This window comes from Puma concolor, chromosome A1 (genome assembly GCF_028749965.1).
Source record: "Puma concolor isolate L17-30 chromosome A1, mPumCon1.1.hap2, whole genome shotgun sequence".
Classification (NCBI taxonomy): domain Eukaryota; kingdom Metazoa; phylum Chordata; class Mammalia; order Carnivora; family Felidae; genus Puma; species Puma concolor.
Genome location: NC_141667.1, coordinates 126022067 through 126032429, shown reverse-complemented (window position 1 = coordinate 126032429; position 10363 = coordinate 126022067). Strand labels below are relative to the sequence as shown.

Sequence of the window (10363 nt, the reverse complement as noted above, 5' to 3'; positions counted from 1 at the left end):
GGAACTGAGCTGGAGAGGGGACCTCCAGGGGGCAGCACCAGGCCGCTAAGCAGGTCCTCTCGATGCCAGCCTAGGGGTCCCCAGACAGCCCATAGGGAAGCCCCCTTTTCAGATTGCCGCACTGCCCGCCCATCTCCATTTGTTCTGGATAAAGGTGGGAAAGTCTCCCACCACCACAAGGACCACCAGCTCCTGGTTGAGAAGCAGGTGGCCCACCGCAACCCAAAGAGACCTAGGGAACCACTTAGCGAATATTTCCTAGCCTCAGTTTCCCCCATGACATCTGGAATGGCTTCGTGCCATTGGTCAAGGCCGGGGGGTCAATGCCCCGCCTCTCCTGGGCGGCCTCTGCCCCGGCCAGCCCAGCCGCTCCTCCCCTTAGCTCCCGCCCCGCTCCCACGGTCCCAGAGGTGGGCGGGAGGGCCCTGGATGACGGTGGCAGAACCCCGGGCCGACTCGCCCTCGCCCCCGCCCCGGGCCCGGGCTTCCCCAGCCCAGTCCCCGCTGGGGAGTCGCCTGAGCCGCGATGCGCCAAGCGCTACGCGCCCGGAGACCTCCACCAGGGCGTCCCCAGCTCTTGCGCTCATTCTGGCTCCCGGGGAGGGGGAGGGGGGGCAACCAGGGAGCAGCGAGCAACGACCCGGAAACGCCATATAAGGAGCAGGAAGGATCCCCCGCCGGAACAACCCTTATTTGGGCAGCGCCTTATTTGGAACGGCCAGATATGGCCCGGCCGCTTCCGGCTCCGGGAGGAGGGAAGAAGGCGGAGGGAAGAGGCGGGGGCAAGGCTGGGAACTCCGAGGCAGCCTGAGTCCGGGAGTCCCCAGCTGAGGCTTGAGTCCTAAGCTTTCTCGAAGCCTAGACGCCCAGGGTCCAGGAGTCCGCGCAGGGGCCGGGGTGAAGGATGGCGGTGCCCACAGCTCTAGGATAGGGGGCTTCACGTCACTCTGGGTCCTCCCGGCCGGTCTTGCCATATTAGGGCTTCCTGCTTCCCTTATATGGCCATGTACGTCACGACGGAGGCGGGCCCGTGGCGTTCCAGACCCTTCAAATAGAAGCGGATCTGGGGAGTCGCGAGAGATCCCAGCGCGCAGAACTTGGGGAGCCGCCGCCGCCTGCTGCCATCGCCGCCAGCTTCCGCCGCCGCAGGACCGGCCCCTGCCCCAGCCTCGGTAGCAGCGCCGCGTCCACACCCGCTGGCTGCGAGGGCGAGCCTAGAGGCCCCACCTGCTCCCGCCACAGTGTGCCCTGCGTCCCGCATGTGACCCGGCCAGGCCCCCGAGAGTGTGTCCCCCGCAGCCACGGCTCCGGGCTGCGCCCACCCGCCCCAACACCAGCTCTCCAGCCTGCCCGTCCGGGATGGCCGCAGCCAAGGCCGAGATGCAGCTGATGTCTCCGCTGCAGATCTCCGACCCGTTCGGCTCCTTTCCTCATTCGCCCACCATGGACAACTACCCTAAGCTGGAGGAGATGATGCTGCTGAGCAACGGGGCTCCCCAGTTTCTCGGTGCTGCCGGGGCCTCAGAGGGCAGCGGCGGTAACAGCAGCAGCAGCAGCGGGGGCGGTGGAGGTGGAGGGGGCGGCAGCAGCGCCAGCAGCAACAGCGCCTTCAACCCTCAGGGGGAGGCAGGCGAGCAGCCCTACGAGCACCTGACCGCAGGTAAGCGGTGGCCGACGCCGAGGATTAGCCCCTTCGCCACCATCCTGGCATCCAATCCTTCCCCACAGCCTTGCAGCGCCCCCTTCACCGCAGCAGTGCTCCTGGACCTCAGGGATGCAAGTGGGGTTTCCCTTCCCTTCCTCGCATCCTTAGGGTCATGTGCTAGAGGGATACCTGGGGACACCCACCTCACCCTCACCCTCCTTGTCCCTAGCTGTGCGCAGAAGAGCGAGCTTCTGTTTTGGATGGAGAGCTCGGGCTGCGTGGGTGGGTGGAGGGGGGAGGGCTTGTTTTGAAGAGCAGGGCTGCGCCCCCCTTTCTCCAGACATCCTTGCGTTGCTTGCCGCCTGTGCCCAAGGAATGGCCGTGATCCGTGCCCAGGGATGTCCTGGCAGCCCGGGGTAGGGGGCGCGCACTAGCCGCGGCGGAGGGGTTGCTGGCGGGAATCCCTCCGTGGCGCAGCCGCCGCTGCGGAGCGCGGTGAGCTGCAGTGGAGGGGGATTCTCCGTATTTGCGTCAGCTGTTGTTGAAATGGGCTCTGCCGCTGGAGCGGGTCCAGGAACATTGCAATCTGCTGCTATCAATTATTAACCAGCTCAGGAGTCAATGGTAGCCAGCCCGACCTCTTGCCTGGCAGCTCGTGTCCTCGTCCTCCAGTGATTGCTCTCCAGTAACCGGGCCTCCTCCCTCTCTCTCTCCTGCCAGAGTCTTTTCCTGATATCTCTCTGAATAACGAGAAGGTTCTGGTGGAGACAAGTTACCCCAGCCAAACCACCCGGCTGCCCCCCATCACCTACACTGGCCGCTTCTCTCTGGAGCCTGCACCCAACAGTGGCAACACCTTGTGGCCTGAGCCCCTCTTCAGCCTGGTCAGCGGCCTCGTGAGCATGACCAACCCACCGGCCACCTCATCTTCAGCACCATCTCCAGCAGCCTCCTCCTCCTCCTCTGCCTCTCAGAGCCCACCCCTGAGCTGTGCAGTACAGTCCAATGACAGCAGCCCCATTTACTCAGCAGCACCCACGTTCCCCACACCTAACACTGACATCTTCCCTGAGCCACAAAGCCAGGCCTTTCCAGGCTCGGCAGGCACCGCGCTCCAGTACCCGCCTCCTGCCTACCCTGCTGCCAAGGGTAGCTTCCAGGTCCCCATGATCCCTGACTATTTGTTTCCACAACAGCAGGGGGACCTGGGCCTGGGCACCCCAGACCAGAAGCCTTTCCAAGGCCTGGAAGGCCGTACCCAGCAGCCTTCACTCACTCCTCTGTCTACCATCAAGGCCTTTGCCACACAGTCGGGCTCCCAGGACTTGAAGGCCCTCAACACCACCTACCAGTCCCAGCTCATCAAACCCAGCCGCATGCGCAAGTACCCCAACCGGCCCAGCAAGACGCCCCCCCACGAACGCCCCTATGCCTGCCCCGTGGAGTCCTGTGACCGCCGTTTCTCCCGCTCAGATGAGCTCACCCGCCACATTCGCATCCATACTGGCCAGAAGCCCTTCCAGTGTCGCATCTGCATGCGCAACTTCAGCCGCAGTGACCATCTCACCACCCACATCCGCACACACACAGGCGAGAAGCCCTTCGCCTGTGACATCTGTGGGAGAAAGTTTGCCAGGAGTGATGAACGCAAGAGGCATACCAAGATCCACTTGCGGCAGAAGGACAAAAAGGCAGACAAAGGTGTTGTGGCTTCTTCTGCCACCACCTCCCTCTCTTCCTACCCGTCCCAGGTGGCTACCTCCTACACATCCCCAGTTACTACCTCTTATCCGTCCCCAGCCACCACCTCATATCCATCACCTGTGCCCACCTCCTACTCCTCTCCTGGTTCCTCAACCTACCCATCCCCTGTGCACAGTGGCTTCCCCTCACCCTCAGTGGCTACCACATACTCCTCCGTTCCCCCTGCTTTCCCAGCCCAAGTCAGCAGCTTCCCTTCTTCGGCTGTCACCAACTCCTTCAGCGCCTCAACAGGGCTTTCGGACATGACAACAACCTTTTCTCCCAGGACAATTGAAATTTGCTAAAGGGAAAGGGGGAAAAAAAGGAAAAGGGAGAAAAAGAAACACAAGAGACTTAGGACAGCAGGAGGAGATGGCCACAGGAGGGGGTTCCTCTTAGGTGAGATGGAGGTTCTCAGAGCCAAACCCTCCCCCTCTACTCTACCCTAGGGTCTGCGTGGAAGGTCTATTGGCCTGCAATCCTCTCTGCCCACTTGCCCTTCCTCCCCCATCCCTACTCCCTTTGACTTCAGCTGCCTGAAACAGCCATGTCCAAGTTCTTCACCTCTTTCCAAAGAACTTGATTTGCATGGATTTTGGATATATCATTTCAGTATCATCTCCATCGTATGCCTGACCCCCTGGTCCCTTCAATGCTAGAAAATCAAGTTGGCAAAATGCGGTTTGGGCCGTAAGAGCCCAGCCCTGCACCTTGTACAGTGTCTGTGCCATGGATTTTGTTTTTCTTGGGGTACTCTTGATGTGAAGATAATTTGCATATTCTATTGTATTATTTGGAGTTAGGGCCTCACTTTGGAAAAAAAAAAAAAAAGAAAAGCCAAGCAAACCAACAGTGATCCTTTATTTTGTGATGATGCTGTGACGATTAAGTTTGAAGCTTTTTTTGAAACAGCAGTCCTTGATATTAATCAGAGCATGTGTCAGAGTGATGTTCCGTTAACCTTTTTGTAAATATTGCCCGACTGTACTCTCACATGTGACAAAATACGGTTTGGTTTTTCTTCTTTTTTTGGAAAGTGTTTTTTTTTTTTCATCCTTTTGGTTTAAGGAGTTTCACGTCTTGGTGCCTTTTGTGTGCTGCGCCTTGCTGACAGCTTGACTCATGCCGTAGTGAGGGACGTGCTCACCTCTAGCCTTAAGGGGGGCAGGGAGTGATGATTCGGGGGAGGCTTTGGGAGCAAAATAAGGAAGAGGGCTGAGCTGAGCCTCAGTTCTCCAGAATGTAAGAAAACAAAATCTAAAACAAAATCTGAACTCTCAAAAGTCTATTTTTTTAACTGAAAATGTAAATTTATAAATATATTCAGGAGTTGGAATGTTGTAGTTACCTACTGAGTAGGCGGCGATTTTTGTATGTTATGAACATGCAGTTCATTATTTTGTGGTTTTATTTTACTTTGTACTTGTGTTTGCTTAAACAAAGTGACTGTTTGGCTTATAAACACATTGAATGCGCTTTATTGCCCATGGGATATGTGGTGTATATCCTTCAGAAAAATTAAAAGGAAAATAAAATAGTTGTGGTTGGGTGCGTGTTTCCTGGGGTGGGAGAGGGGGCGGCCCTTTTGTAGCCATCTTTATCGAGGGCTTTGAAGGGCTTTTACAGAGACAGGGAGATTCCTTTCTTGTTTTTTAAGATTTTATTTTTAAGTAATCTCTACACCCAACATGGGGCTTGAACTCACAACACTGAGATCAAGAGTCACATGCTCTGCAGACTGAGCCAGCCAGGCTCCCTGGAGACAGGGAAATTCCAGTCAAAGCCGTGCCCGCTGTGTGTCACTGGAGTGAATTCTTTGAGAACTGTGTGTGGGTCTCTTGATACTGGGCCTCTTCCTTAGTCTAGCAGACTGGAACCTTAACTTGGTTAATTAAAGCTGAAGAAGGCTACAGGTAGAAATGGAACATGAAGGGCACCTGGGTGGCTCATTCGGTTGAGCGTCCGACCAGACTTCGGCTCAGGTCATGATCTGTTGGTTCTTGAGTTCAAGCCTTGTGTCGGGCTCTGTGCTGACAGCTCAGAGCCTGGAGCTTGGCAGATTCTGTGTCTCCCTCTCTCTCTGCCCGTCCACTGCTCATGCTTTGTCTTTCTCTGTCTCTCTCTCTCTCTTAAAAATAAATAAACATTAAAGAAAAAACAAAAAACAAAAAAATAAAAAGTGGAACATGAGTGCCCAGAAGCAGTGCTATTCTCCTGGCCCCAAATGTTTGGCCGACCCTGCCCCCTATCTCTACCCAGGGTTGGGGAAAGCTATGTTCTTGGGAGTTCCTGCCATATATACTTGGGGGAGATAAAGGGTGGGCCTGAGGGCTTTGGGAAGTAGTAACAAGGCTGGAGCTGACTCAGCCTCTCTTTCCCATTCTCCACGTCCCCCGAAACCTGAGGGTATCGAAGAAGCCTAGAAGAGGCGAGGGCCAGTTCTCAAGCCAAGAATCCTTCCAGGAAGAAATCTAACTACTTGCCAGCTGGAGCTGCGATGCTTGGCAGCTTTGGGAACACAAGGCAGAGTGGGCAGGAGGCTGGCCTGGTATTTAAGGTTCCCATCCAGACCAAGTCTGTTCCCATTGTATAGGAGGCCTGAAGTTCTAGGTTCCCTAGCCCCAGCTCCCTGATGGTGCACACTCATGGCTGGAGCAATTCTTATGGGTTTATTAGCATCTTCTGCTCTGTGAGAGGCCTTGAGCTGGTCACAACAATGTGGACTGTTGAGGACACGGATATGTAGGCCAAAAATTATAACATGGTGTTATATAATATGGATAAGCATGAGGCTCTCTGAGAGCAAGGAGAAGGACACCCAACCCCCACAGGAGCTTAGGAAAGGTGGAAAAATTGAGTTGGGAAGGCTAAGTAAGAGTCAACTCAATTGACTTACTTTTTATGTGTGAGCTAGGGAGGGTGTTGGTGAGTTTTTACCTGGGAGAATGAATGAATGGGTAGATTACTGAATGCAAGCACTACCTTCATCCCTGATTTGAGTCTTCTGTAAATGGGTCAGACACTACCAACCATTGGTCATTTGGGTACAATAGATTTGATGTCCTGGAATTCCCAAGCCTTGGATCCTGTCAACTTCTGATCCTCCCAGTCAGGAACAATGAAGTATATTCTATACCCAGTGTGGTTATCAGCCTTTGAGTGAGGGTGAGGTCTAACCTGCCTCCTCCATTCCTTCTCCCTCTGAGGGTCTCCCACACTACTTCTGAAGCCAGGGAAATTCCAGAAGTCTCCTGGCATTAGTCCAGTTCTTTCTCTTCTATTCTAGCCCTCAGCCACCAACACTGTTGATCTCTGCCCTTTCCCATGATACCACACTGCTCAGTCTAGAGCAGGAGCAACCAAGCCACCTTCTCCAGCTAAGGTCACATCCCCATGAGCGTTCTGGCAAAGTTGCCAGGTCCTGATGGGACAGTATTTGCATTGACACACCTTTTCCCAGCCCCACCTTCCCTTCCCCATCTCACTCTGGCCCCAGAAACACAAGTCTATGCCTGTAACACAGTCTTAATAATTTCTCACCACAGACTACCAAGGCAAGGGTGGGCATGGGAGGACATGGCAAGAATAAAATATGTAAGAAGGAGCAAAGAAACTCTATTCCTTTAAAGCAGAAAATCTTCTATGTTATTACAATGCATTAGAATCATATTCCCAAGCCCCATTCCCAGAGCATCTGATTCTTGAGGTCAGGGTGGGGGCCTGGACCTGGTCTTGACAACAAGCACGCCAGGCAACTCTGATGTAGAGGGTTTGTAGAGAAATTCTGCCAATATTGCCAGCTAATTTTTATTAGTCCTGTTACCAGGGTTCCTTTGGATTCTGTCACTTGAAACTCAAGTTTCTCTGCATAGCTGAAATAGGGCAAGACTAAAAAATTGCCCCATTTTATAGTCCTATAGTATTAAAAAAAAAAAAAAAAAGGAAAGTATTTTAACTCCTGCTTCTGTGAGGGAAATCTGAAACCAAGGGCACAGGGTGGTGCTGATAAAAGCTCTATCATCATAAAGGCTGAGGTTTAGGAAGGGACCCAGATAGTGTTGAACAATTGATTGCTACCTGGGGACATTGTCTAGGGCTTCAAGGATGTTGAGGACAGAGGAGCGGGGTGGAAGAAGAGAAGGGGCAGGGAAAACTTGGCCAGCGAAGGATAGGTTTAGATTCTGAATTTTAAAAAGAACCTGGTTTTAAGGACCCTTGACCCTTCTTTCTAGAACCTGAGAGGTACTCTTTTCTCTTGAATTTCAGGAATGTTGAGTCTATGAGGCTTTCCATTTGGAAAGATTCTAAGCACTCAGGCAGACTTTAGCCTGGTTGTCAGGCTGAGTTTGAGGTGTGCTTCCTTCTACCTACCCCCCTCTTGGAACCTCCAACTCTAGGAAGCAGGAATGGGTATTAGAGGGTTAGAGGTAGTTCCTGCAATGTCCCTCTCACTCCCTATCCCTGCTGTTTTCCCTGGTTCAGCCACACTTAGTGTAGTTTGAAAGGCAAGGAGTAAGCAGAGCAAGATCTCAGTGGTCCTAAAGGACCAATGAGGCCGAGTCTAAAAGAATCAGGCACTGAACAAACAAGGTTTCAACATTTTATCTGTTAGCGTCCAGGTGCTATTAAGATTTTTGCCCCCAAATAGCAAATCTAGCCCTTCACTGCAGTGAATTTTCTTTCTATCTCCCTTTTCCCATTACTAGAACCTAGGAAAGCCTTTTGAGACAAAGCTTACTTGAGAAATTCTCCTCGGTCAAGTTGGCAGCTCAGCTTCTCAGTTGTAAGTAAATCTATTTCATTTCCTTTTTTGAGGAGCTATCTCAGACAAGCCTATTCTCCTCAGTGCTTAGGTTATTTATTATTATAGCTTTTTTGAGTACAACTGATATACAATAAACTGTACCATTTGATGAAGTCTTGATGTATGTGTTCGCAGGTGAAACCATAACCGCAATTAAGATAATGAACATATCAGGGGTGCCTGCCTGGCTCAGTTGGAAGAGCATGAGGCTCTTGATCTTGGGGTCATGAGTTCAAGCCCCATGTTGTGTATAGAGATTATTTAAATAAATAAATACTTAAGAAAAAAAGATAATGAACACATCCATCACCTGCAAAACTTTCCTTGTGCCCCTTGGAAATGTTTCCTTCTTCCATCCCTGTCCCCAGGCATCCACTGATCTGCTTTCTTTTGCTGTGTAGATCAGTTTGCATTTTCTGGAGTTTCATAGAAATTCACTAATTCTGTATGTACTCATTGGGGTCTTGTTCTTTAACCTAGCATTATTATTTTGCAATTCATCCATGTTATTGCTTACATAAATAGTTCACTCCTTTTTATTGCTGAGTGGTATTTCGCTCTATGGCTATAGCATAATTTGTTCACCCTTTCACCTGCGGATGGACATTGGGGTTGGTTCCCTCTGGGGCTATTATAAACAAAGCTGCTATGAACACCTGAGTACAAGTCTTTGTGTGGATGTGATCCCATTTACTCCACAGCCCCTGTTCTGACTCCTTCTTCCCACCATGTCCCCATTTACTCACCTCCCTCTTACTAGAAGCAATAATCCCCCACCTTCCCCCACACTCACATAGTGAAGTCCCAGCCTTCTAAAAGAACTGCTTCATTTAATCTTTCCTCACGTAAACAGAGCCAGCCCTTCATCATTTTTATTGCCCTACTTCAAACTCCCTCTCATTCATTTATACCTTCTGGTAATGAGACGTCTGGGGCTAAGCAACGTATTCTGTTGCTATTTATTCAGCTTAGCAAATATACATGAGTCCTTGGTGATACTTCTCTAAGGTACCTGGTAGAGGGTGGGCTATGTATCGATGAGGCACTTCGACCTCATAAGGAGGAAGGAGCTAAGCTCAAATGGTGTGGGAAGCTGCCCTAGGGTACTAGTCCTTTGAGGTTATCTGTTATTGAGGTTATATGTTATTACTATATCCTATGGGCTCTTCCCTGGGTGGGTTTTCTGAAACACAGGCCCCACTCACTCACTAGTTGTCAAAAACACTATCCTGTCAAATTCCCACTTCTCAATTCTGAGGTAATGTAACTATAGCTTCTCTTTTTCTCTTCTTTGGGCCTAGGGAGCCTAGAACTGAGGAGCAGCCTGAGAGTGGAAAGGGCAGCTAAGGCTCTGTGTTCTCAACTCTGATAAATTGGCACTTGTTGCCTTCTGGGGTATGAGTTGGGGTTGGGGTAAGGAGAGATGGCTTTACTTATTTTAGAAAATTATCTTGGGATGCCTGTGTGGCTTAGTCGGTTAAGCGTCAGACTTCAGCCCAGGTCATGATCTCATGAACCCGGAGATCATGACCTGAGCCAAACATTTAACCGACTGAGCCACCCAGGAGCCCCAAGCAACCAACTCTTGATTTCACTTCAGGTCTCACCATCGTGAAATCAAGCCCCAAGTCAGGATCTGCATTGACAGCACGGAGCCTGCTTAGGATTCTCTGTCTCCCTCTCTCTCTGTCCCTGCCCTGCTTACACTCACAATCCACTCTCAAAATAAGTAAATAAACTTAAAAAAGAAAAAAAAAGTAAAGACTATCATTTAAAAAAATATCTTTTTTAAGGGCGCCTGGGTGGCTCAGTCGGTTAAGCATCCAACTTTGGCTCAGGTCATGATCTCACAGTTTGTGAGTTTGTGAGTTTGAGCCCCATGTCTGGCTGTATGCTTACAGCTCGGAGCCTGGAACCTGCTTCAGATTCTGTGTCTCCCTCTCTCTCTGCCCCTCCCCCGCGCTCGCTCTCTCTCTCTCTCTCTCTCTCTCAAAAATAAACATTAAAAAAATTAAAAAAAAATCTTTTCTTTCCCTGTCTTTGAGTGCCCATTCTCCAGGTGGGCTTTGCAGTGTTAATTCTACCCTACAGATCTGTCCTCCATCCTTATGGGTATACATCTTGGGTTCTCTCTCCTGCCACCTGCCTTGGCCTGTGCTCTGACAAGATCC

At 51.3% G+C, this 10363-nt stretch overlaps 1 protein-coding gene across 1 annotated transcript; it reads left to right on the top strand.

Moving 5' to 3' along the window:
* Positions 1-1140: 1140 nt before the first annotated feature.
* Positions 1141-4925, top strand: EGR1 (early growth response 1). Its single transcript, XM_086702951.1, has 2 exons — positions 1141-1660; positions 2366-4925. The coding sequence occupies exons 1-2, from the start codon at positions 1360-1362 to the stop codon at positions 3691-3693; spliced, it is 1629 nt and encodes a 542-aa protein (XP_086559077.1). The 5' UTR covers positions 1141-1359; the 3' UTR covers positions 3694-4925.
* Positions 4926-10363: the final 5438 nt, after the last annotated feature.

Excerpts from the sequence above, each read along its gene's own strand:
- EGR1 (XM_086702951.1), top strand. The coding sequence starts at position 1,360 with ATGGCCGCAGCCAAGGCCGAGATGCAGCTGATGTCTCCGCTGCAGATC. Across the intron at positions 1,661-2,365 it reads CTACGAGCACCTGACCGCAG|AGTCTTTTCCTGATATCTCT; the intron begins GTAAGCGGTGGC and ends CTCTCCTGCCAG.